Source organism: Diabrotica virgifera, chromosome 2 (genome assembly GCF_917563875.1).
Source record: "Diabrotica virgifera virgifera chromosome 2, PGI_DIABVI_V3a".
In the NCBI taxonomy this organism is placed as follows: domain Eukaryota; kingdom Metazoa; phylum Arthropoda; class Insecta; order Coleoptera; family Chrysomelidae; genus Diabrotica; species Diabrotica virgifera.
The window spans coordinates 31401269-31427105 of record NC_065444.1 but is presented as its reverse complement, the minus strand read 5'-3'; the positions used below and the strand labels follow the sequence as shown (position 1 = coordinate 31427105).

The window sequence follows — 25837 nt, the reverse complement described above, 5'->3', positions numbered from 1 at the left end:
AAGTTACGAATATTTATAAAAACTCAATATTTATGATTTATTTTGCAATTTTCTAAGCAACCAATAAGGTTGGACATATTCAGCGAATGCCATATTGAAGTTTTTTATACGATTTATGAGTTTCTTACTCTCAAATTTGTTTAAAGTGCTTAACTTTTTGGTAATAGACGAAAAAAGCGATAATTTACCGTTTTTCGATCTTCATTTGTTTATAACTATGTATATCATCAAAATCGGCTGCAGGAAACATATAGGTTAATAATATAGATGTTCATACTACTCAAAAAATTTGGTTTCGGCCTGGAGGGGGATGTGTCACGAGAAAAACCTTATTTCTCTGGACTATTAGTCTATTGCATGCATTATAATATATTATAATGCCATATTACAAGGTATTTTACTTTCCCGCGCGAAGTGCGTGAAAATTTACTTTAACGCACGCCGTGCGGGAAAGTGCAACTTTCGGAAACGAAATGCGTGTGTGAAAGTGGCTCTTTTAGCACAGCCGTAGGAAAACATTAATACATGATTGGCACTAAATTTTGCGCTTACGCCCTTAAATGTTAACAAAAGTCCATGACTCAAGAATTTCGATACCCACGAGATTCCTGTTGAAAAATAGCGGCAAGTAATTTTTCGATTTTTAAATGTTCGTTTCCTGGATAAAAAATAGTATTACAACGTTGATATAATCGAATATAATATTACGCTTCTAGTTTTATAATTAGTCTTAAGACTCTTATACTTACAGAAGTTCTAAAATCTAATATTGGCAATGACGTCTATTACTCAGCGACGGAAGTATCCAACTTTTGCAAGTTACTTCGAAAACTTTAACGAAAGTTCTTTCACGAGACAACACAAAAAAATGATTAAGTATTAAAGCTGTTTTCGTAGGCGTATTTAATAATTAAATATATAATAAACAGGAAGTTTCAAAATCATCACAAAAAATGATGAAAGGTTAACAGTTAACTGGAAAAATGAACGGAGAAGTTGGAGATGCTATATTCTACCCCCAAAAAGTATAAAGATAAACAAAAGTTTACCTGATAAAATGACAATTTTCACTGCTGAACTCAGAGAAGTCAAAGAAGCCAATAAAATATGTATGAAGTAATAAGGAGTAAATTAGGTTATACGTCACCCCTCGTATTCACGATTTCTACACTTTTATAAATTATTCATATCCTTATCACATATTTAATACGCCTTTTTCATATTATAAAATATACGTTTTTTGGTATTTTATTTATTTAAATATAGGCCTGGATCCTGCGTTCAAAAAAAAAGTTTATTAATAGCAAGCTGAAAATTTGTTAATAGCTTCACGGTGTATAGTCGGGCAAACTTTGATGTAAGGGAACACTGAAACAGAGGAAGTTTTAATTGTGGAACGTGTCATCCTGAAAGTTTATGATTGTGAAATATAGCAGGTTGTTTTTAAGCAATGGCAATAGCAAATTTTATATAATATATGAAAATATGCCTGTCCGACACATATGTTGGGCATTTTAGCAAGTCCGACACGTAGAACATGTCAAATGATAGGATTTATATCGGTGGTAAATAGCAGTCTAATTTTGCATGAGAGTTTAATAAAAGGGTAACAAATTAATTGCAAGTTCCGTCCGATAAAATACATGGGACGTTTTCGTAGTCTGTCGTTCGAAACCTGTAACCTGTTCCACAATTAAAACTTCCCCTGTTTTAGTTTTCCTGAACATCAAAGTTTGTCCGACTAGACACCGTTAAGCTATTGACAAATTTTTAGCTTGCTATTAGTCAACTTTTTTTGGGACGCTGATCCAGGCCTAATACCAACTCAATTGATTTGGTTTTGCCAAGGTGTACATATACGAAAAATTTATTGTGGTAAAATATGGGAACACGTGATTTATAATGAATCATAATTTAATTTCTAAATAATGGGATTTATCTCATTATTAAGATCTTTTAGAAATCCTTAAATTAACTTAAAGTATTCGTTAGATATTTGTTTATAAAACAATAACCATCACGCATATTTGTTATAATTGCATAAGTGAAACACCTTAGCTAAAGTGCACGTTCTGCTTACTCAACAAGGTTGATTATTCATTTGACACAGTAACGAAAATATATACAAACATATTTACATAACGAAGTATTTGATAAATATGGGAACACGATAAAATTCGAGATCAGATTTGAGTCATTAGTGGGTTAGTAGAGTTAGTTAGTTAAGTTTGAGGGTTTGCTGCCGTTAGAGCAGAATAGTGTAATCACTTATCCACTGAATACATTTATATGGTATTATTTCAACCAAATAAAATAGTTATGTGTATATAGTGTATTCCTGTTATCAACCCCATCACCAGGGTAGTTCAATATCCACTTACCACCATAGACCGTAGGACTCACAGCGGTTCGTGGCGGAAAGAGTGGGTGTTTCTCAGAGTGATTTGAAATAAAAATACTAGATTTGTTGTAAAAGGTATATTTTAAAATACCCTAAATAAGGGTAACATTACAACAAAACGTTTTCGGATTAAGAAATCCATCATAAGTGTTTCTGAAAGCACTCAAATTAAGTATAACCTAATTAATTGAAGAAAAAGTTAAAAAGTTGACAGAGATTTAAAAAACAAGAGGCCATACTTACAAAAAATAGCATGCCTGAGCCTAAAAAATGTTTTGGGTAAAAACCCTTTAAAGGTGAACAATTGTGTTACGTTACATGTTAATATAATAGTTTAAGGATGTTGCAGATATGCCTGGATATTACCCAGAAACTTTCTTTTGCTATTTTTGTAATTATGGCCTCTTGTTTTTTAAACCTCTTTTAACTTTTTGTTTTCACCTAATTTTGAAAAAATGTGAAAACTTTGAATTAGCCACGTCCGTCTGTCCGTCTGTCTGTCTGTCTGTCTGTGATCACAACTCCTCCGTCAATATACCAGCTAGAATGACAAATGAGGTGTCAAATGAAAGCTTATACAATCCAAGGATGGTACTAGAGGTGAGAAATTTTACCTAGGCTGTCTGACCGTCGGTCTGTCCGACCGCGAATATAACTCATCCGTCCTTATACCAGCTAGAATGACAAATGACGTGTCAAATGAAAGCTTATAATCCAAGGATGGTACTAAAGGTGAGAAATTTTACTTAAGCTGTCTGTCCGTCGGTCTCTCCAACCGCGAATATAACTCCTTCGTCTTTATACCAGGTAGAATGACAAATGAGGTGTCAAATGCAAGCTTATAATCCAAGGATAGTAATTAAGGTGAGAAATTTTAACTAGGCTGTCTGGCCGTCGGTCTGTCTGACCGCAAATATAACTCCTTCGTCCTTATACCAGGTAGAATGACAAATGAGGTGTCAAATGAAAGCTTATAATCCAAGGATGGTAAAAAATAATAGAAATTTGACCTAGGCTGTCTGTGCGTCTGTCCGTCCGACTGAGAATATAACTCCTCCGTCATTTTACCAGGTAGAATGACAAATGAGGTGTCAAATGAAAGCTTATAATCCAAGGATGGTAATAAAGTTAAAAAATTTTACCTAGGCTGTCTGTCCGTCTGTCCGTCCGACCGCGAATATAATTCCTTCGTCATTTTACCAGGTAGAATGACAAATGTGAGGTCAAATGAAAGCTTATAATCCGAGGATGGTACTAAAGGTGAGAAATTTGACCTAGGCTGTCTGTCCGTCTGTCCGTCCGACTGCGAATATAAGTCCTCCGCTATAACAGGCAGAATGACAAGAAAGTTGCGAAGCTTGACATAGGACTTCCATTTTTAGAAATGCGACCAGAAGTACTGTTTTAGAGTCACCGGAATAATACAAGTGATATATTATTCGACGCAACTTCGCAAGAAGAGAACAAATACATACTTCCGGTTTCATGACTGTCTGCCCATATGTCTATCTCCTTCGTTATTAATACAGATAGAATGACAGATGTGGTGTCGAATAAAAGCTTATAACCCAAGAAGGATGGTGTTAAAGATGAAAAATTTGACATCGGAATTTCGGTATTAGAGTTGCGACCATGTGAACTGTTTTAAAGTCACTGAAATAGTATAAGCGATATATCATTCGACGTGCCTTAGCAAGATGAGAACAAATGTAAAATTTTAGTTTTATATCATTTCCGGTTAAAAAGTTCTAACCAGAGTGCAGAAATATTACATGTAACACATCAATCGAAGCGTATTGAAAAGTTGAGTTTGAATCTTTAGTTTCGGTTTTGAAGTTTTTCTGTTTGAACAATGATGACCCAAAGTTTAGTAAAAATGACTCAAAATTAGTAAAATCGTGTATCAATCAGGGCAAAATTACACGAAGCGTTCAAATATCGACTTCCAGTTCTACTTTCGATTACATTGGGTGAAAACCTAGGACTTACGAAGTCCAATTACTTGTTTCTCAATTGATTAGGTTATACTTAATTTTAGGGTTTTTGGAAACACTGATGATGGATTTCTTAATCCGAAAACGTTTTGTTTTAATGTGACCCTTATTTAGGGTATTTTAAAATATACCTTTGGTAAACAGCCAGCTACAGGAAGTTTATTTTCATCGTGGATTTTGATATGAAATTTGTTTCTCAGTGTCTCACTGATATGTGATATGGAATAGTTTCTCGATACAGAATAAACCTCGCTCTGGTAGACCCCAAGTTACCAATAATAAGCAACCGAATAGATCATAGAATGAACCCAGGATTCAGAGAAATGAAATTCTTCTATGTAGACGCAAGAAGAAGAATTAAGGTGTTTGAACGATTTTTATTGTTTATTGTACTGATTATAAACAATTGAAAACAACAATTATTTTCGGATTTAATAAATTTTGCAATAATTTTTGCAATAACGTTTGGTCTATAAACATTTTTTAAATTAGAAAAACTGATTTTAAAGAGCATGTGTTTTCAAGAAAGTCGTCTGTTGAACCTTTTCATCTACAATGCATAGTTGTTCACAATATTGAATTAAATGAAAAAGTCGCTTTTTTGCTTAAATGTCAATAAAAAACCATGTCCCAGTAAAAATTTCAATACTCAAGAGTAGGTACGCATTTTATATTGACTTAGTGGAAAAATATCGCCCATTAATTTTTCCATTTTTCGCTTCGACAAGTGCTTTTTTGGCTTCGTTTCCTGGAGTATTGTACCAACTCTTATTATCTCAAATTATTATTGGGAGTATTTTATAAGACATACATTTAGTATTTTTATTTTTATTGCAGAACAACTGAAAACAATTCCACGTGGAGTGTGCACCGATGGTTATTTCCAATGCGCAAATGATACACTATGCGTCCCTCAAAATCAAAATTGTGATGGGGTAGCAGATTGTCCTAATGGTAGCGACGAGGAAGACTGTGGTAAGCAAAAAGTTCAATATATTATATTAAAGATTATTCTCTTTTATAGTAATTAAATTAATATATATGAAAATATAGTTATTTTCCTAACAAGTGCGGAAAGTCATACTTTTCCGCACGCGATTTCAGTTTGCCGAACGACGCGAATCAGAGTTCGGCAAGCAGTGGAGTGCGGAAAATAGACTTTCCGTAAGAGTTAGGAACAATGTTTTTTCTACGAGCTTTTAAAAAATGACCAAATCTTAATCAATTAATTGAATTAATTAAATATGAAAATCCACAAATTAATTCTTTGACAAGGTTGTCAAAACCAAACTTTCAATATAATTGGGTAGCATGCAGTGGTGTAGTGGAGCCGGAGCGGTCCGGAGCGTCGCTCCGGCACAGCTTTTGAAGGGGGAGCGGCGCTCCGGCTACGATTTTTTCAATCGAATTTTTTATATAGGACAAAAATAGATCTGAAATTGTTTTATTTAGAAAATATTGTTTTGTCCTTTACTAAGTAATTTTTACACGTTAGTTATCGTGGTTAATCAGTTAAGGCATACGCAGCTACGATTAGGTAGTTCGTAATTGTAAGCGCAAAAGTTGAGCGAGCGACTGGCAGACGGGATAGTTGATGGATAGACATGATAGACATCTCAGCGGTCCGCGCCCAGCACTACCGTGTCCGTGTCACCACAACCCTCCCCCCACCACGGAAGGAGGAATAGCCACAACAATATTGAAATATTGTGTCCTTCTTATCTCTCGCCTCTCCCCCTCGATTTCTCTCTAGCTCACTCGACGCTCCGATCACCCGCGCCCCGCCCGAGGAGCGGTAGCGGAGCGAGCTGGCCCTGTACACTGTAGACTGGAGCGATACACACGGCAGTGAGAGCGGCAACAGACTGAGTCGCCGGAGTCGCTTCCCCCACCACTGAAATCCACTCCGTAGCTACTGCGCATCTCCAGCCCACCCGGCCATGCTAATCCTGCTCAGTTACTCAGTTGTAGTTGCGTCTCGTCTGCTTTGCATAGTGCACGTGCACTGTATATTAATTTAGTGTTTCTGCTCCAATTATTACGTTACGTGTCGCGGATACCTACTGGAAGAGGTGAAATAGTTTTAATAGTTGTGTTATCTTTGCCCAACGTCCAAATCTGTTGACATAAGCTACCTGTAGTATCGCTATGGATAACTCTAAACCTAAACAAAAAACTTTAACCTCATTTTTTAGTGCGTCGGTGAAACGTGAACTAAACACGTTAGGCCTACCTAAAGGAACCAAGCAAGATAAATCCAATGTTGTTTCGGTTGATGAATTAGCGATTGGAAACTCTTTAAATAAAAACGAACAAATAAGTGAACCCAGCACATCAACGAATAAGGAAAAAGAAACAAAATGGCCTGACGTTTGGACAGAAGAGATGTGGACTCGTAAGAAGGAAACTTATCCTTGGATAGATTGCAAAGAAGGTAAATTAGGCTGCAAAGTTTGTTTTGAAGTCACAACTATGGGTGCTTTTAAGAAAGAACACGTTTCTTTAAGTCATGAGTGGCGCACATTTCAAGTTAGCTGTTACGGCTCAAACCGAAATTATAGAGCACAAACAGTCCAAAGCACATAGTACTGCTCAGGCCATTGTTGAATCCTCTCATAAAAATCCTATTACGCAATTAGTTGATTCTGCAAATACAGCTCACATGGAATCAACTAAAGCTATTTTTAGGTCAGCTTACTACATAGCTAAGAACGACCGACCATATAACGATCATTTCGGTTTATTAGAACTTCAAAAACTAAATGGAGTAGATATCGGTGTAGGCCTTCATTCAAGATACAGTGCTGTAGAAATTATTGATCATATATCAAAAGAGATGAAGTTAAGAATTGAATAAGGTTAAGGAAGTTTCTGGGAAAATTTCTATCATTATTGATGAATCCACCAGCATAAGTTCAAAGTCAGTACTCATAATTTATTTGAAGTGTGAAATAAGTAAAGAAAAGTCCCCTAACATTTTGTTCTTAGATCTAGTTGAACTTCCTGATCAAAGGGCCGAATCTGTTTTTAACAGTACACTTAAGTGCCTTGAACAATATGGGTTTGACAATGGTTATTTAAAACAGAACTTAGTTTCTTTCACAAGTGACGGGGCTAGTGTTATGTTAGGGAAACACTCAGGAGTGGCAAAGAGGTTTTCAACTTTGTACCCTGATATAATCGTTTGGCACTGTTTAAATCACAGATTGGAATTGGCTATTGGGGACGCAGTCAGCGAAGTGGCCGGAGTGAATCATTTCCAGATATTTATGGACAAACTGTACTCGCTGTACAGCGCCTCTCCAAAAAACAAGCGTGAGTTAAAAGACTGTGCACAAGAACTTGACATTCAGATGAACAAAATCGGAAGAGTGTTGAGCACAAGATGGGTAGCCAGTAGCTTTCGTACCGTTTCGGCTGTGTGGTTTGGCTTTCAAGCTTTGGCAAACCATTTCTCTAAAGCCATAAACGATCCTGACAGAACATCGACTGAAAAAAGCAAATATAGTGGTTTATTAAATAGGCTAACATCTCAGAGTTTTCTACTAAACTTGGCCTTTATGTTTGACATTCTTGCTGAATTGGCTTTGTTATCAGAGAGCTTAGAGAATAGAAACACTTCTATTGTGTATGCAGACAAACTGATAAACAGATCCGTAAGATATTTAGAGCACTTAAAGGAGAAGCCAGGCACGAAAGTTCTGGAAGCACAAATCGCCATAAAAGAAGGAAATTTTGCATCAGTTGTGTTAAAAACTAATCCAAAAATTGTATCGTTCAATGGACAGCAACTTATTTCTAGTGTTATAAATAACCTAAAGCAAAGAATGTTTGTCACCACATTTGATGGGGAAGCCAATATGAAGATCTTATAAACTCTTTTAAAGTATTAGAACCTGAGTATTGGCCAACCTGCATTCCACCAAGTTTTGGTCAAACTCAAGTAGAGCAACTGTGCAAGAGATTTAAATTGAACGTCAACAAAGCTGTCTCTGCCTACAGAGACTATTTGGACAACAGCCGACAAGTGCCTGATGGATTACAAGAACTGTTAAACTGCACTAAAATAATACCTTGCAGCTCAGCTGATTGTGAACGGGGTTTCAGTTGTATGAACAATATGGTTACACCATCAAGAAACGCTTTGACTGTTGCTCATGTATCATCATTGATGTTCATAAAAATCCAAGGTCCACCTCTCCAAGAATGGCAGCCTGAGACGTACGTCACTAAATGGCTGAGGAGCCACCGGTCTGCAGACGATTCCAGGACAAGAGTTGCAGAAAACCCAAAAAAGAACGCAAAGAAGGATGCATTTTGGCACTTACTTTGAGTATGTATGTTATAATTAATCTGATGTATTTATTATATGTATTTTGTTAAATACACAAGTTATTTGTACTGTATGTAGTTTTTTCAAATAATTCTTAATTTTTTTGGCACAGATTATAATGTTTGTGTGTGTTAAATAATAAAAAATATATATACTAATGTAACTTGTGGGTGTATTTTTTCACAATAATAAATTAATACTACTGAAAATGAAAACTTAGTCATTTACAATATTTGCCTTACTTACACCAGTGTTTTTTTAATTTTTGTCAGCAAGGCTTCCAACTTAAATTATAGAGTTTTTAAGGTAGATTATTATGGTTTGATACCTTAAAAACAGTTTTTAAGGTATCAAACTGTAATAATCTACCTTAATAAAGTCTTACCATATTTTAAAGTTAAAATTATTCTTTGGAGGAGAATGTGTAGGAGGCCCTACTGTAACTACTATCACTCTAAAAGATCATTAATTAGTTTAATTATTAAACTTTTCAAAACATTTGCCAAAGGGCCTTAAAACTCACGATTTGGGTAGTAGGCTAATTTTCAAAAATTTTCCGGTAGAGGTATAGCTCCGGCACAGCTAATTTTACCACTACACCACTGGTAGCATGACGACGATCTTGGTTTCCATGACGACGATTCAAAACCACTGTTATTGTTATTTGACTTTCGAATATTATGCCAAAATAATTTTATTTCATCGAATTGTCGCGTGAATTTCATTAAAACATGAACACAATAAGATTCATTTGAAAGAAAATCGTAAAAAATATCTAAATATTAGATAAAAGGTATTATATTTAATTTCGATTCAGAGATCATTACCATCTTTCCATTGACCATTTCGAACTCTTTTGTTCTCATCAGGAAAGCAACTGTATGGTGTACTGATGGTAATGATCTCTGAATCGAAATTAAATATAATGCCTTTTATCTACTCACGGTTTTACTCACGTATCGAGTACTAGGAAGCAGATTTGTTGATCTTTACCTCGGTGAATTGATATGTTGTGGAGTGCAACTATGTAGACTCCCCATGTCTCTACATTCATCACCCTTTTCCATGCAATTTTTAGAAGGATGGGAATAGGTATAAGAGAGAATCTGTTTCCGAACTAAGAAATCCAAAGATTTTATTATTTTTAAACATTTATTTGTTTGAAAATGGAGTCTTTTGGGTTTCGACATTTTATCTAAATATTAGTTTATTGCAAGTATTATAATTATTTTAAGGCCATATTAAAATATCTAAATCCAGCGCGGAAAAGTAATGCGGAAAAGTAAAACTTTTCAAACTAAAACGCGTGCGGAAAAGTTGACTTTTTGCACGCCCGTAGAAAAATAAAATTAACAAAGGATCTTGTAGACATTAGAAATATTTTCGAATATCTTATATTAAATATTAGATACTTTAAAGTCACTTAATATTTTTTGTAAAAACAATTTTTATCTTTTTTTAACTTTGGGGGGGATTTTTTGGGAAAACAACTTCTACCCTACAGCGAAACCGGCATTTTTGTATTAGGCTATCATGGAAGAGTCACCTGAAAAATTTTCAGGTTACCTAAAATACCTAATCAAAAATGTCTCACAGCTCTTATGCTATTAATAATATCTATTAAAATAAAAAAATATTAATTAATTTAGTTAATTAAAGTGTATTAAATATTAAATATTTTCAGATGATGAGCATGATGATGAATACTGGGATCATTTGTACAGAAAAAATCCTGCAGCAGAACACGATGACTGGGACAATGAAACTTGTTGTAAGTATATGAGTTGTATTAATATTTGTAAAATGAGGTGGCTTTATGACAGTCAGGTGAATTTGTGACAGTATGTAGTACCCCCACTAAATCCAATATAGAGTCCATAGTTACCGACTGAACGCGCCGCAGTTGTTTTCAATGGCCTTGTAAGGATTGTGTGTGTTGATTATTGGCCATATTAAAGTTTTTAAAACAGGTAACTAGATCTTGTGTGTAATTAAAATAAAAGTAAGTATTTTAGAATTTTTACTTTGTTGGTATACTTTCATTTGTGGAGCTTCAACTGTTTCATTTAGCCAGAATTTATAATATGTACAAAGTACGTCATAGCTTAGGTTATGTTGTCATGCATACATTGTCTCAATATTTCAACTAATAAACCAGTGGCGTCACCTTAAATGAGAGTTCGACAAAACATGAGATGACTTTGTGACACAATAGTTGTTGTTGGTGAGATTATGACATTGTTTTTTTTTACATTTTATTATTATTTTTTAGGTAAATAGCAATGCCCCGAAAATACTAGAGGCTACCGGGAACAGAGTGTCAAAGAAAATTGCCACCATTGTGGGAGAGAAAGATGCCGCCGCTGTGGAAGAAGAAGCTGCCACGATTGTGGAAGAAGATGCCACCACTGTGGGGGAGAAAGATGTCGCCGCTGTGAAAGAAGACGATGCCACGATTGTGGAAGAAGAAGATGCCAGCACTGTGGAAGAAGAAGATGCCACCACTGTGGGAGAGAAAGATGCCGCCGCTGTGGAAGAAGACGATGCCATGATTGTGGAAGAAGAAGATGCCACCACTGTGGTAGAGAAAGATGCCGCCGCTGTGGAAGAAAAAGATGCCACCACTGTAGGAAAGAAAGAAGTTTTATGTGGCTTGCATCCAGAATCCGGAATCCGCTCTGACAAAGGGAGAAGAAAATTAGCCAAATATAGGGGACTACGTCATTATCCAATACGAGGGGTCTATGTTTCCAGGAATGGTCCACTGGAGTGGAAAAGCAAGGTGTGAATGTTAGCGCCATGGAGAAATGTGGAAGATTTTGGAAGTGGCCAGACTGGGAAGACCAGTTTATGTACGAATTTGCTGATGTTGTACAAGCCAAAATAAATTCACCCGTCCAAATTTCTCGAAAAGCAATTTTTCAAGTGCCTGAAATAGACATTTATGTGAATAATTAGAATTATTACCTATTCAAAATGATTTATTTAACTTCTTTTATTTATTATTTGTGGTTAATAACATTTGTTTTTATTATTAATAAAGCTTTCTGTTCAACTGGTGGGGTGATTTTATGACAGACCAACTACATATGCTCACATGCATATGGGCGGCTTTGTGATATATCTAATATTCAGATTATAATTACAGGCGATCTCTGTCACATTTCCGACCCATTAAATCTCCGACTTTAGACTTGTATGCAGAATTTACGTTGTCACAATGTCACCCCAATGAAAGGGGCGAGATTGTGACAAATATTTTTGTAAATTGTTGTATTGTTTGTAAATTTTTCCCAGTGAAATCCAGCTAAGTTAGAAGTTAAAAGTTATAAGTTTCTTAAGTAAATTTTGGAATGTAATAATTCCATAAAAAATATCTTAAAATTTACAAAAACTCCTGAATCTGTCACAAAGTGACCTCGTTTTACGAGGTAATATAAAGAACCTTAAAAACCTGAGAGAATAGTTTAGCTAGCACATTATATGTATACCTTTTCTGAGCTACCGTCAACAAAATTACTATAGCCAATTTGATAGCCAACGCTCTATAATCGAGCATGGTACATGAAGAAGAATACAAACGCAAATTATACGTAATGCACTTAAAATATTAAAATCATTTTTGATTATCTGTTAGTTCAGTCTCAGTCCTCAGTGTCAGAGACCAAATGCCACTGAACGTCTAAAAACCATACAACAAGCTGAATTTTGCTAATAATGTCAATTCCGGGACCTCAAAAAAGATACAAAAAAAAGTTTGCTACCCCTTCCCCACGATTCCCCTGACAATCACCTCATGGGGAGAAACGAAAAACATTGTGAGATAATTTTGAACAAAAATATTTATTAGCACTTTTGTATAGAATAAACCGTTCTCTCAGAAACAACACTTGAAGCGAGCGGCGATTTTGAGAAATTTCTACAATTTTTGTTATTTATTACGATTATCATGAGATCAATAAAATTCATTACTCCCATTTACCGATTATATTACTACGAAATTTTTATTATTAAAAGCTAGTCTCCAAAACCTATAACATAAAATTTCGAATTTTAGTTTTAGCAACAAATGTGAGGCATGTGAAATACATAACATATTATACCTAAACACGCTAAATTTAAACTTTCACATTGCAAACGATCTAAGACATTTAAAACTGCTTATTTTTAATTAAATATTCACGTTTTTCGAAACTAAACAACTTCAGCTACATATTTCACATAATTCCGTCTTCGTGGAAGTATGTCCCGTGCCGTGAGATCGTTTCTAATGTGAAAGTTTACATTCAGCGTTCAGTACTTAATTGTATTTTAAATTTGCTATTCTAATTATTGTAATTACTTTTTTATGTTACAGCTTTTTCATACAATGGCCCTTGCAAATGTCGAAAAGAAGATTTGCTTTGTAAATACCAAAACTATGACAAAGCTCCAATGGATCTACCATCAGCTGATATCAATATATTGTAAGTTTTAAGTTTTAAAATAATACTAAGGCATTGAACATAAATAATTAAATTTCTAGGGATTTTACTGGAAATAATTTTAAAAACTTGACTGTTGATTCTTTAAAATATGTTCCGGATACAGTGGAAAAATTGTAAGTATTACTTTATTTATTCTAAAGTAAAGTATATTTTTGCTGTTTTTTAATATACATATTAATAATGTAATTATTAAAAAAAATTAAATTTTATTTATAGGGGAGTGCAATTAGAACGAAAACATGCATTGCTTCGGAAAAATTCAAACAAGCTTATATTTTTCCAAAACTTTTTTTGTTAGTTTATATACATGTTAAAGTAAAAAGTTCTACTCGCAGATCTGGCCGTTAATTGTTTATTAACTGTTTAAACAATAACAATTGTTTTGTATAAATAATTTTAAAAATATCGTTAAATTCATCATTTTACTTTGACCAAATATGTTTATTAGCACTGAATCTGAATATGGCATTGCAATTTGAAAATTCTTATATAGAAGCTCTTATACAGTGTGTCTGCGTAGCTAGGATCCATACGGAAAACTTTTTTATTATCAATTTTATGAAAAAAATTATTCTTAATAAAATGTTCTGGATAGTCAAAAATCTAAAACTGAACCATCAGATATCAAATTTTATCAATTTTATACGAGTTATGTCAAAAATATTAATTTCGTTAAAGAGTAAAGTAGCTTTATATTCCAGAATATCAAAAAATGCTATTTATGAAAAGTTGTTTGAAATTAAAAACTATGTCTAAATATACAATTACATCATTCTAATAGAAAAAAAATTCAATTTTTTCTCAAATTACGGATACTCATCATCATTTTATTACAATTGTAATAACTATTTTATTATCACTTTTACGAAAAAAAGTTATTCTTCATAAAATGCTATCCCTGATATAAAATCTAAGATACAACCATCAGATATGAAACTTTTTAAATTTTATACGAGGTATGTAAAAAATATGAATTTTTCTTAAGAGTCAAGTGCCTTTATTATTCATAATATTTTAATTAGAAGGATGTAATTGAACATCAAAACAAATTTTTTTAATTCCAAACAACTTTTCTCATAACAATTTTCGATATTGTGAAATGTAAAGGTACTTTACTCTTGAGTGAAATTCATATTATTTGACACACCTCGTATAATATTAATTAAATTTGATATTTGATGATTGCGTCTTAGATTATATGCGATGCAGAGTATTTTATAAAGAATAACTTTTTTTCGTAAAACTGATAATAAAAAAGTTATCAATAGGTTCCAAGTTACGCAGACATACTGTATAAGAGCTAAAAAAAATTTTTTGCTGAACATTCATTATTGTTGAAGCTTATTATTAAATGTATTTTAGGTAAGTTTTACAGAAAAAAGTTTTGATCACTTTGTATAAACATTTTTTTAGCTGATAATTTTCGGTTTTTATATTACATTTTTGTTATCTGTCTTAATTTTCTTAAAAAGAAATAGTTTATCTCATCTCTAAAGTAAAATAATTTAGTGAATTTTAAAGACTACATCCTAAGCTTTAAAAAAACGGTTATACAATTGTAATATATCTGTTCAAACTTGAGTAAGACCGTCTTAAATTGGTGGTATTTCTATAAGACTACGAAGATCTCAAAAATTACATTTTTTGAAACGTCATATCATTTGAATTAAATTTTTGATATTTTTTTTTTTTGAACGAAACATCATTTAGTAAGGTGCTTGAAAGGTACGTTGTGCAAAATTGAGAGTTTTATAAGAAAAATTGTATTAGTTACACATTTTTAAATCATTTTTAAACAAAATTCATGTGACACATTTTCCGCCCACAGCGTACTTATGCCCATACATTTTGTTTCTTTTGTTTATAACCATAAGATAGCTTAATTATTCTTCTTTCATGTTCAATTTGTAAAATTTCATTTGATTCATTAGTTAAAGAATTGCATTAAAATAACTCAACCGTGCACTTCGCCGTATGTTAGTTTACAGTGCGCCAATGTTTGTGAGAAGGGTGACTTTAGTGTTAAAAATAAAAAATTATAGAAGCTACAGATTTAATTTTAGAAAAATCTTTATAAAAGGTTTTTTTGTAAAGTTTTCTGAATTTTGCAATGGTCAAGTCAGTTTTTTTCTAAAATTTATATTTTCGGAGTTATTTAAAAAAACATCTAATCTCGTAGTTCATTTGTTTAATAAAAAATGAAGCACCCACTTTTTGAGTAGAACTTTTTGATATGTTGTTTATTAAACATTTCTTAATATAATTACAAAAAGTTCTATCTTGTTTGATTTTTTCCGAAGTGAAAATCTATATCCACTCCTCTATTAATGAAAATCGTAGTTCAAGCTTTAAATTTAAATTTATGAACATCAAACATGAAAAATAATAGTATTGATGACAAACAGCCAGCAATGTAACAACCAATGTGTATAGGATTAAGGAACTATGTCATTGGGTGCAATTGTTCAACCATAAAATGAAACCTCAGGCGTGTAACTAGAAAAGATACTTGAGATGCAAATTTTATTGTTGGGTCTTCAACTAGCTGTGTCCCAGGTGTAGCTACATCTTATCTTAAATGCAATTCTGAACAATGAGAACTCTTGCAGGAACAAATAAAAGATTATATTAACTAATCATATTTATTAAGTATAGAGAAAATTTAGTGTAGGTAAATAAAAACAAATCTTGCCTAATTTTTATAGAAAAAAAAATTAAAATATTAAATGTTATCTACTCTAGTCAAAAAACTCCAAGAAAAAAAAATGATATCTATGGTAATATTTATACACTATTTCCCCTGGACATAAGACGGATTGTATTCTTCAAATAGTAATAGACAAGGCGAAAACGGCGGGTTCTTTGTAGAAAATACTCCTATGAGATTTTTTTGCATAATCACATTCGTGAGACATTCCAGAATAAGATTCAAGAAGTCGCCCACGCGAAAATTGGTCCAAATTTTTTTTAACAATTTTTTTTAATCAAATTGCCGAAATCAATATTTTTGGCCCGGATAAACATTTTTTTAGGTTTTTTGGACTATTCTGGATAAAAAAGGTCTCATATAATTTTTCTCTAAAGTTGATAGTTTTCGAGGTAAAAGCAATTTAAAATTGAAAAAAACGAAAAATGGCGATTTTCAAGGCTTAATAACTCGGTTAAAAGTTATTACTACGAAAGTCAGAGAGTGACTAAATCAAATTTTAAAGCCCCCCTTACAAGATCCTGAAGAAATTTTTGTCAATATTTGATTACTAAGCTGTTATTTTTAAGTAAAAATAATGAGCGCCATGCACGTATTAGGTGGCCGTCCAAGATGAGTGCGAAAGAGATGCCATTCAGGCAGTCCAATGGCGCATCTTACTCGCACTCACATTTACAGCCGTGTCAATACGATCTTGCCGCTCATTATTAATAAATAAAAATAACAGCTTAGTAATACATTTATGACACAAATTTCTTCAGGCTCATGAAGGGGGGGCTTTAAATTTGATTTAATCACTTTCTGACTTTCATAATAATAATCTTTAACCGAGTTATTAAGTCTTAAAAATGGCAATTTTCGCGTTTTTTAAATTTTCAATTGCTTATAACTCGAACACGATCAACTTTAGAGAAAAATTACAAGAGACCTTTTCTATCCAGAATGGTACGAAAAATCTAAAAAAATATTGATTTTTGCAATTTGATTAAAAAAAAAATGTTAAAAAAAATTAGACCACTTTTAGCGTGGGCGACTTCTTGAGCCTTATGCTGGGGTGTCTCACGAATGTGATTATGCAAAAAAATCTCATGGGAATATTTCTTCCAGCGAACCCGCCGTTTTCGGCTTGTCTATAAGTCTCTTAAGTGGTTTATAGGTTTATTTAGATGTTGGTTAATGAAATGCAAATTCAGTTATTGATAAACAAAGCCTACAAATAAATGTACATGGTTCTATACAAATAAATACACCCGCGAGATGGGGTGGCAACCACCCCCATGGTAAAAGCGCCTTTTCGCATCATATATTTTGATCCTTGGACTATCCACTACTTATTCCTAAATTTTCAAGCAAATCAATCCATTCTGTAAAAATTGCGAGGTTTTGTCCTATTTTAAGCTTCATTTCTTCAACTATAATTTTAAGGGATTCATAAATTTTTAAACTATGTGTATTTTGCTATAGCATAAGCCGTATAAATAATCATCAATCATACTAAGGATTACTAACTAAAAAAATATATATTAAAAACACCCTCATTTTGGTATAATTCCCCAATGACCTTTACTAAATTTAAACAAAATAAAGGTGAAGCTGGTTTAAGCATACAGCAAAACATGTTAGTACATTACATTTACTGCACACACAGGATGCAGGATATTACTATTTTAGTAGCTATGTCGAAACTTACGTCAGTCTAACTAAAAATTTTAGCTCACTTTCGGACAGGAGTGTCTAAAATAAACATTTGCGGAAAATTAATGAGTTTACCTAGAAATTTAATAAATGAATATCGCATTATAGAAATAAATAGAGGCAAGTTTGTTTTGGTGATAAAAAAGAATATTAAAAGCTTGACGAGTTAGTAATTAGATTCGTTAACTACTATTAATCGTAGTAGATTTGTAGATAAAATCACTATTTAGATTAAATGCATTTAAAATGTTACCGAAATCTTATGATATTGAACGTAATAGGACGCGAATAACTCATATTTTTCTGTAAGAAATAAAATAGATATAGTCGGAAAAATGAAAGAATACCCACGAACGATCACATCAATCACTTATTTTGTATTTACTGTCCTTTTCTATAAATAACAAACGATTTTTATAGAAAAAGATAGCAAATACAAAATAAGGGATTGATGTGATTGTTCATGGGTATTCTTTCATTTTTCCGACTGTATATTTTAGACCAGGCAACGCCCTCATTAGGGAAAATCGTATATATTATGTATGATCTTATTTTTGCTTTCATCGCTTCGAAATATTATTATAAATGTTTATTTCTCTATGAGGACACTTTAAAAGGTGGGCTTAATTTTTTATTAAACAATTTGTGAAAATTATTGCAAAAATTCAATTTTTTTTTCTTTTCGTTTGTATTTCTATAGGCAGCCATGCATCTTAGAAAAATTTTGTGAAAAAATTTAAAAAATAATAATTATTATTGTAAAATTAGCAGAAAACGAAAGAGGGTTAAAAATCAATTTTTTCTCAATAATCTATTTCAGATATTTAAAAGCCACATAGAACCATCAAAATTCATTCACAAAATTATTTTAATACATAAAAATACTACACAATATTTTAGCGTAATCGTTCAAGAAGTTTTCGTGAAATAATTGTGTAATCTAAGTTTTGGCAATAACGTTATTAATTTTCAAAATTATACAGAGCCAACAAAAAAAAGCTTTATATGCTTGATTTTTTTAAATATAAAGGGCATTCAACCTTTTAAATAAAATTCGAAATATTAAAATTCGTTAAATGGAAAAGCCTAGGAAATTTTTTAAAAACTATAAAATTTCTTAGTTAAAAAATAAACAGAATAACTCTTTCAATTTTCAATTAATATTTTTTTTCTATACTTTTATCGAAAGTTTAGCAAAAGACGTGTATTCCAGTGTAATATTCCAGTGTCATAGATTCTATTAAAGAGGCCACATAGTGCTTTAATTCCATTTTCTCCAAGGACTTTAGTATTTCATCAATCACTTCATCGAGGCTATTGCCATTTTTTGCCGGTTGTATTACCCATATAACCTCACATTCTATTATGGATGGAACTTTTATAAAAATCGGTGTATAGCGTTCTACACTACCATCTTTAAATAATTTAAAAATGTAGTTTTTCCAACTGCTCATTGATATATCTTATGCCCTGTGTCTGTTTTTGTCTAATAAACTTTGGTATATAGACCAGGGCGGATCTGTTTTAAGGTGGATGTGAGAGACGGCATTCGGATTATTGCAGATAAAGTTAGGTGACAACTTCAATAATTATAATTGACTTATGCTCCTTTTCAAATAGGCCCGCAACATTAATAAAAAAATTAAAATATTTAAAAATTTCGAAAAATATCGATTTTTTTCTACTTTCTTTGCTTAGAACTTTAAAACGATTCATTTTGGAACAAAGTCATAGGGAAATAAAATAAAGATAATTTATTTTGCATTCTGCAAAATAGCAATAAATACAAAATAAGGGGGCAAAATAAGCCTGTTTTTATTCAATGTTTTTCAACCACTTTGGTTGCACTTAGAACTTTCGTAATTCGCCTTGAAAATTCTTACAACATACTTAAATCTTTCACCAAATTTCATTAAAATCAACCTGATAGATTTTGCAGAATAATTTTGCAATCTAAATTTTTTTTAAAAAGTTCAAATTTTTTAAAAACTTTCTGAAGAACAAGTAGACCATTTAGAAGTTTGCTAATTTTTTTACATATAAAGAGGCTCTCTACCTATCTAATACACTTTACAGAATTAAAATCGGATTATTTAAGCAGACTGAGCACTGTTTTAAAGATATAAATAATGTTTTGGCTTAAACAAAAAATACAGTGAGGACGTTTAAGTTGGTATAAATTCATTTTCTCGATAATAGGCGTCTCTGGAGATAAATCCCGGAACAGGTCGATTTTTATTTTTAAATCCTAATGTTTTGGTATATTTGGTAATGGGAGTTTTTAGTGCGTGATCGGTCGATAATTCCATTATGGTATAGAATATCGAAAAAAGTTATTTAGAAAAAATGTAGGTAATGATATTCTCTAGGCTTGGAAAATATGTCCATTTCTACAGGGTGATCAATAACTGCGTGGTATATCAACCATATAATTTTTTAAATGGGACACCCTATATATTTTTTCATATTTATATTCTTCTCATAATTCTTGTTCATATAATATAGGGTTTTGCATTACTATACAGAGTATTTAACAAGTTATGACCATTTTTATTTCAAAATCCCTATGAGATTAACACCATGTATATAAAGAAGTAATTCGTAAACAATAATTTGTTTTACATAATAAGATTAACAATATACTGTAGTTTTTAAGTTAAGTTAAAGTGAAATCATTGACAACTATTTATATACAGGGTGAACTACAACACCAAATTACAATTTTCTTAATTTTTTTAAATGGATCACCCTATATTTTTGTTATTAAAAATTTTATATTTGTGATACTCTTTCATTTTTGTATAGCATTCCCTATACCTAAACTCGTCAGTTTCCGAGATATTTTCAGTTTACTTCAAATTTCGTGAATACATTCAATTTTTCTACTAAAATTACATAAGTTAGTATTGAGTGATAATATAACAAAATTATTTTAATTCAATAAATAACTAACACAGAATATAAACTGTAACAATATGCAATAAATGTATCAATAAATATGATATTAAGGAATTATCATATTTCCCTAATATACAGAATCGTAAAATTCCTACAAAAAAGATATGTCTTGTGAGTAGTAATATAACAAGATTATTTTTATGTAATAAACAACGCACACAAAACATAAATCAAAACAATATACAACTGATGTAACAGTTTGTAGGTTATATCAACAGTATTATAAGCCAAGAAGTTTTTAGTAACACATTCCTAATTGCAGATTGTGACGCGCAGTTATTAATACTATAATATGCATCAAGAATTCCCTACTTTGTTTACCCTCGTAGTCAAACTAGGTGATCTATAAATTAATGTTAAAGGTGCTATTGTTTGCGATTATTTGATTGGCCCACATTTATTTGACGGTTGAGGTTTTTACACGACGGTGCTCCAGTTCTTCCAAAATTGATTTTTTTTTATGTGGGTCTATATAAAAACCTTGTATACCAGAAGCATCCAACAACGCCTAATGACATGAAAAATAGAATAAGAGAAGCTTTTAATAATATTAACTTACAAAAATGTTAAGAAATGTGGCTCGGTTATTTGAATATCGGTTACAAAATTGCATAGGCGTTGAGCGTGGACATTTTCAACATTTACTTTAGACGTATATCCTTAACATCACATTAATTGGTACATTCATTAAATATTGTTATGGTTTATATATTTTGTTAGAAATTCATTGAATGCAAATATTTGTTATATTATTACACAATACTTATTTGTTAAGTTATTTCTACTTATTAAAAATTGAATGTATTTCCGGCAAATGAAGAAAACTAAAAATATCTCAGAAACTAAGATGTTTAGGTATAGGAGATGTTATATAAAAATGAAAGAGTATCATAAATACAACATTCCTAAAAAATAAAATATAGGGTGATCTATTTAAAAAAATTGAGAAAATCGTAATTTTGTTTAGTAGTTTAAAAGTGCTTATAACAATGAATGTTTTACTAAAAACTTCTTGGCTTAGAATGCTGTTTATATAACAATCTAAAAACTGTTACATCAGTTGTATATTGTTTTGATTCATGTTTTATGTGAGTTATTTATTGAATAAAAATAATTTTGTTTTATTATTATATACAAGACACATTTTTTTGTGGGAACTATAAATACGATTCTTGTATATTAGGGAAATATGATAATTTCTTAATATCACACTTATTGGTACATGCTTTGCATATTGTTATGATTTATATTTTGCGTTAGTTATTTAATGAATAAACATAATTTTGTTTAATTATCACTCAATACTAACTTATTTCTACTAGAAAAAATGAATGTATTCCCGAAATTTGAAGACAACTTAAAATATCTCGGAAAGTAATGAGTTTAGGTATAGGGATGCTATATAAAAATGAGAGAGTATCACAAATACAAAATTTTGAAAAAATAAAATATAGGGTGAACCATTTAAAAAAATTAGGAAAATCATAATTTGGTGTTGTAGTTCACCCTGTATACAAATAGTTGTCAATGATTTCAATTTAACTTAACTTAAAAACTACAGTACCTTGTTAATCTTATTATGTAAAACAAATTATTGTTTACGAATTACTTCTTTATATACATGGTGTTAATCTCAGGGATTTCGAAATAAAAATGGTCATAACTTGTTAAATACTCTGTATAGTAATGCAAAACCCTATATTATATGAACAAGAATTATGAGAATATTATAAATATGAAAAAATATATAGGGTGTCCCATTTAAAAAATTATATGTTTGATATACCACGCAGTTATTGATCACCGTGTAGAAATGAAAATTTCCAAGCCTAGAGAATATCATTGCCTACATTTTTTCTAAATAACTTTTTTCGACATTCTATAACATAATGGAATTATCGACCGATCCCGCACTAAAAACTCACCCTGTATATCATACTAGTGACGTCATCCATCTGGGCGTGATGACGTAATCGATGATTTTTTAAATGAGAATAAATGCCGTGTAATAGCTCAATCAAAAGGCTATTCAATTTTGTATTCACTAATATAAACATTAAAATAATTGAAAATGGTTATTCATTTTTGATTAAAATAATTATTTATACAGGGCTTGAATTAAAAAAAATTGTTGAATTAAATTAGTTCCAATATTTAGATTACGTCATCATCCCAGATGGATGACACCACTAGTATAATATTTATGCCAAAAAATTATAATTTAAAAATAAAAATTATTGACCTGTTTCGGGATTTATTCCAGAGCCGCCCATTCTCAAGAAAATGAATTTATTCCAACTCAAACGTCCTTACTGTATTTGTTTATAAGCCAAAACAGTGTTTATGACTTGTAAAGTAAAGTAAAGTGTATTAGATAGGTAGAAATCCTGTTTATATGTAAAAAAAATAGCAAGCTTCTAAATGGTCTACTTTTTGTTCAGAGAGTTTATAAAAAATTTGAACTTTTTTAAAAAAATTTAGATTGCAAAATTATTATGCAAAATCTATTAGGTCAATTTTAATGAAATTTGGTGGACGGTTTAAGTATACAGTGATGAGCGTGCTAATAACCGGCAAAATAGCGCAAAAATTGGAAAACATATATTAAATGGTGAGATAAAAAGAAATAAAACTAGTAGAGTTGTAAAATTTAGCGATAGTAACATATAAATTGATATTATATTGATTCTTTCCCACCTTTAGACGTATCGTATGACCGTATATCGTAGAGGAGTATGTCAACTAAAACTGTCACTGTGACAGTGGCATTTCTCAAATTCGTTCGATACGTCTAAAGGTGGGAAACAATCAATATAATGTCAATCTATAAGTTACTATCGCTAAATTTAACACCTCCACTAGGCTCATCTCTTTTTATCTCACAACTTAATATGTTTTCCATCTTTTACTTTATTTTGCCGGTTATTAGTGCGCTGATCACTGTATTGTAAGAATTTTCTAAGCAAATTATGAAGGTTCTAACTGCACCCAAAGTGGTTAAAAAACATTCAATAAAAACAGTCATTTTTGACCCCTTATTTTCTATTTATTGCTATTTTGCAGTAAGGGTAATAATTTAAGACGTTTTAAACTAGTCGCATTTTATACAAAATCAATTATCTTTATTTTATTTCCCTACGACTTTGTTCCAGAATGAATAGTTTTAAAGTTATAAGCAATGAAAATAGAAAAAAATCGATATTTTTCGAAATTTTTAAATATTTTAAATTTTTTATTAATGTTCCGGGCACATTTGAGGAGGAGCATAAGTCAATTATTATTACTGAAGGTGTCACCTAACTTTATCTGCAAAAATCCGAATGCCACCTCGCACATTCAAGAATAGACGTTTTTTTCACAGATCCGCGCTGGTATAATAGTTATTTTCGTTTTTTTCCGGCTATCTCTTTTAATTTCTTATGCAGATGAAATGTATCTTTTCACAGTGTTCAATTTCATTATATTATTTACTATCAAATTGTATTTTCGCATGTCTTATCTTCTGATTGATTATTGCGTGGATCCACTTGTATTCAGTTTTGTCTCTATTTCGGACTTCTCTTCTTTGTTCCATGAATCACAGTAGTCCAGAAAGCCACTGCGCATCCGCTAGGAAAAATATACTAATTCGGATTTTTTGCACAATCTTACTCAAAAAGGACTCCTTTTAACAAATTTGCATGTTGCCAGGACCAAAAGGTGGTCAAAAATTTTTTAAACGTTTTTTTTTTGTTTTTTTCCTAAAATTATTTTTTTTGCATGGGACAAAATTTTTTTAAGTTTTTTGGATCATTCGAAACAGAAAAGGTCTTTAGTGACTTTTCTCTAAAGTTGATAGTTTTTAACATATAAGCGATTAAAAATTGATAAATTGCGAAATCGGCCATTTTTAACCCTCAAAAACTATGTGAAAAACTGAAAATTTGAATGTTGCCAAGGTAGGTAGATATTCTTTAAACATCGCTTGATGAAATCCCGAAGAGTTTTTTGCAATACAATATCAAAAACCCCTTTGTTTTTTAATTGCCAATCAAGCGTGCGCGAAAATATTTTCCACCGTTGCATGTGTATGCAGTATGGTGAAAATGAAAGGAATAAATTCGTTATTTCGTAAACCGGCGACTTTAAGGAAAAATCCCGAAACAGGTCGATTTTTATTTTTAAGTTATGATATCCTGACATATATGGTATACTAGTGATGTCATCCATCTGGGCGTGATGACGTAATCGATGATTTTTTTAAATGAGAATAGGGGTCGTGTGTTAGCTCACTTGAAAGGTTTTTCAATTGTCTATTCAGTAATATAAACATTTACATAATTCTTTATACAGGGTGTATAATAATTTAATTTTTTTTTCAATTTGCCAAATGATTTAATTTAATAAAAAATTTTTGGACACCCTGTATAAATAAATATGTACATGTTTATATTACTGAATAGAAAATTGAAGAACCTTTCAAATGAGCCAGCACACGACCCGTATTCTCATTTAAAAAAATCATCGATTACGTCATCACGCCCAGATGAATGACGTCACTAGTATACTATATATGCCACAATATCATAACTTAAAAATAAAAACCGACCTGTCTTGGGATTTTTCCTTAAAGTCACCGGTTTGCGAATTAACGAATTTATTCCTTTCATTTGCACCATACTGTGTACACATGCAACGGTGGAAAATAGTGTCGCGCACGCTTGATTGGCAATTAAAAAACAAAGTGGTTTTTGATATTGTATTGCAAAAAACTCTTCGGGATTTCATCAATCGATGTTTAAAGAATATCTACCTACCTTGGTAACATTCAAATTTTCAGTTTTTCACATAGTTTTTGAGGGTTAAAAATGGCCGATTTCGCAATTTTTCAATTTTTAATCGCTTATATGTCAAAAACTATCAACTTTAGAGAAAAGTCACTAAAGACCTTTTCTGTTTGGAATGATCCAGAAAACCTAAAAAAAATTTGTTTCATGCAAAAAAAAATAATTTTAGGAAAAAAAAACGTTTAAAAAATTTTTGACCAACTTTTGGTCCTGGCAACATGCAAATTTGTTAAAAGGGGTCCTTTTTGAGTAAGATTGTGCAAAAAATCCGAATTAGAATATTTTTCCTAGCGGATGCGCAGTGGCTTTCTGGACTACAGTACTTCTTCTGTAATCCACACTGGTTTTTTCTTGTTTCTACTGCACTTAATTTTGTTTCTTGAACGGTTTTTAATATATCTTTAATTCTCGTCCAGTTTCATCAGTACTTTCCTCT

At 31.6% G+C, this 25837-nt stretch overlaps 1 protein-coding gene across 3 annotated transcripts in view; it reads left to right on the top strand.

Annotated features, from left to right (window-relative positions):
- Positions 1–25837, top strand: part of LOC114337816 (relaxin receptor 2) — an 800386-nt gene that overhangs the window by 386466 nt on the left and 388083 nt on the right. For all 3 annotated transcript variants that reach the window (XM_050643561.1, XM_050643559.1, XM_050643560.1), the window contains 4 exons: positions 5233–5370; positions 10413–10499; positions 13086–13194; positions 13254–13328. In XM_050643561.1, the coding sequence (XP_050499518.1) occupies positions 5233–5370; positions 10413–10499; positions 13086–13194; positions 13254–13328 (409 nt within the window). The remainder of the gene's footprint in view (positions 1–5232; positions 5371–10412; positions 10500–13085; positions 13195–13253; positions 13329–25837) is intronic.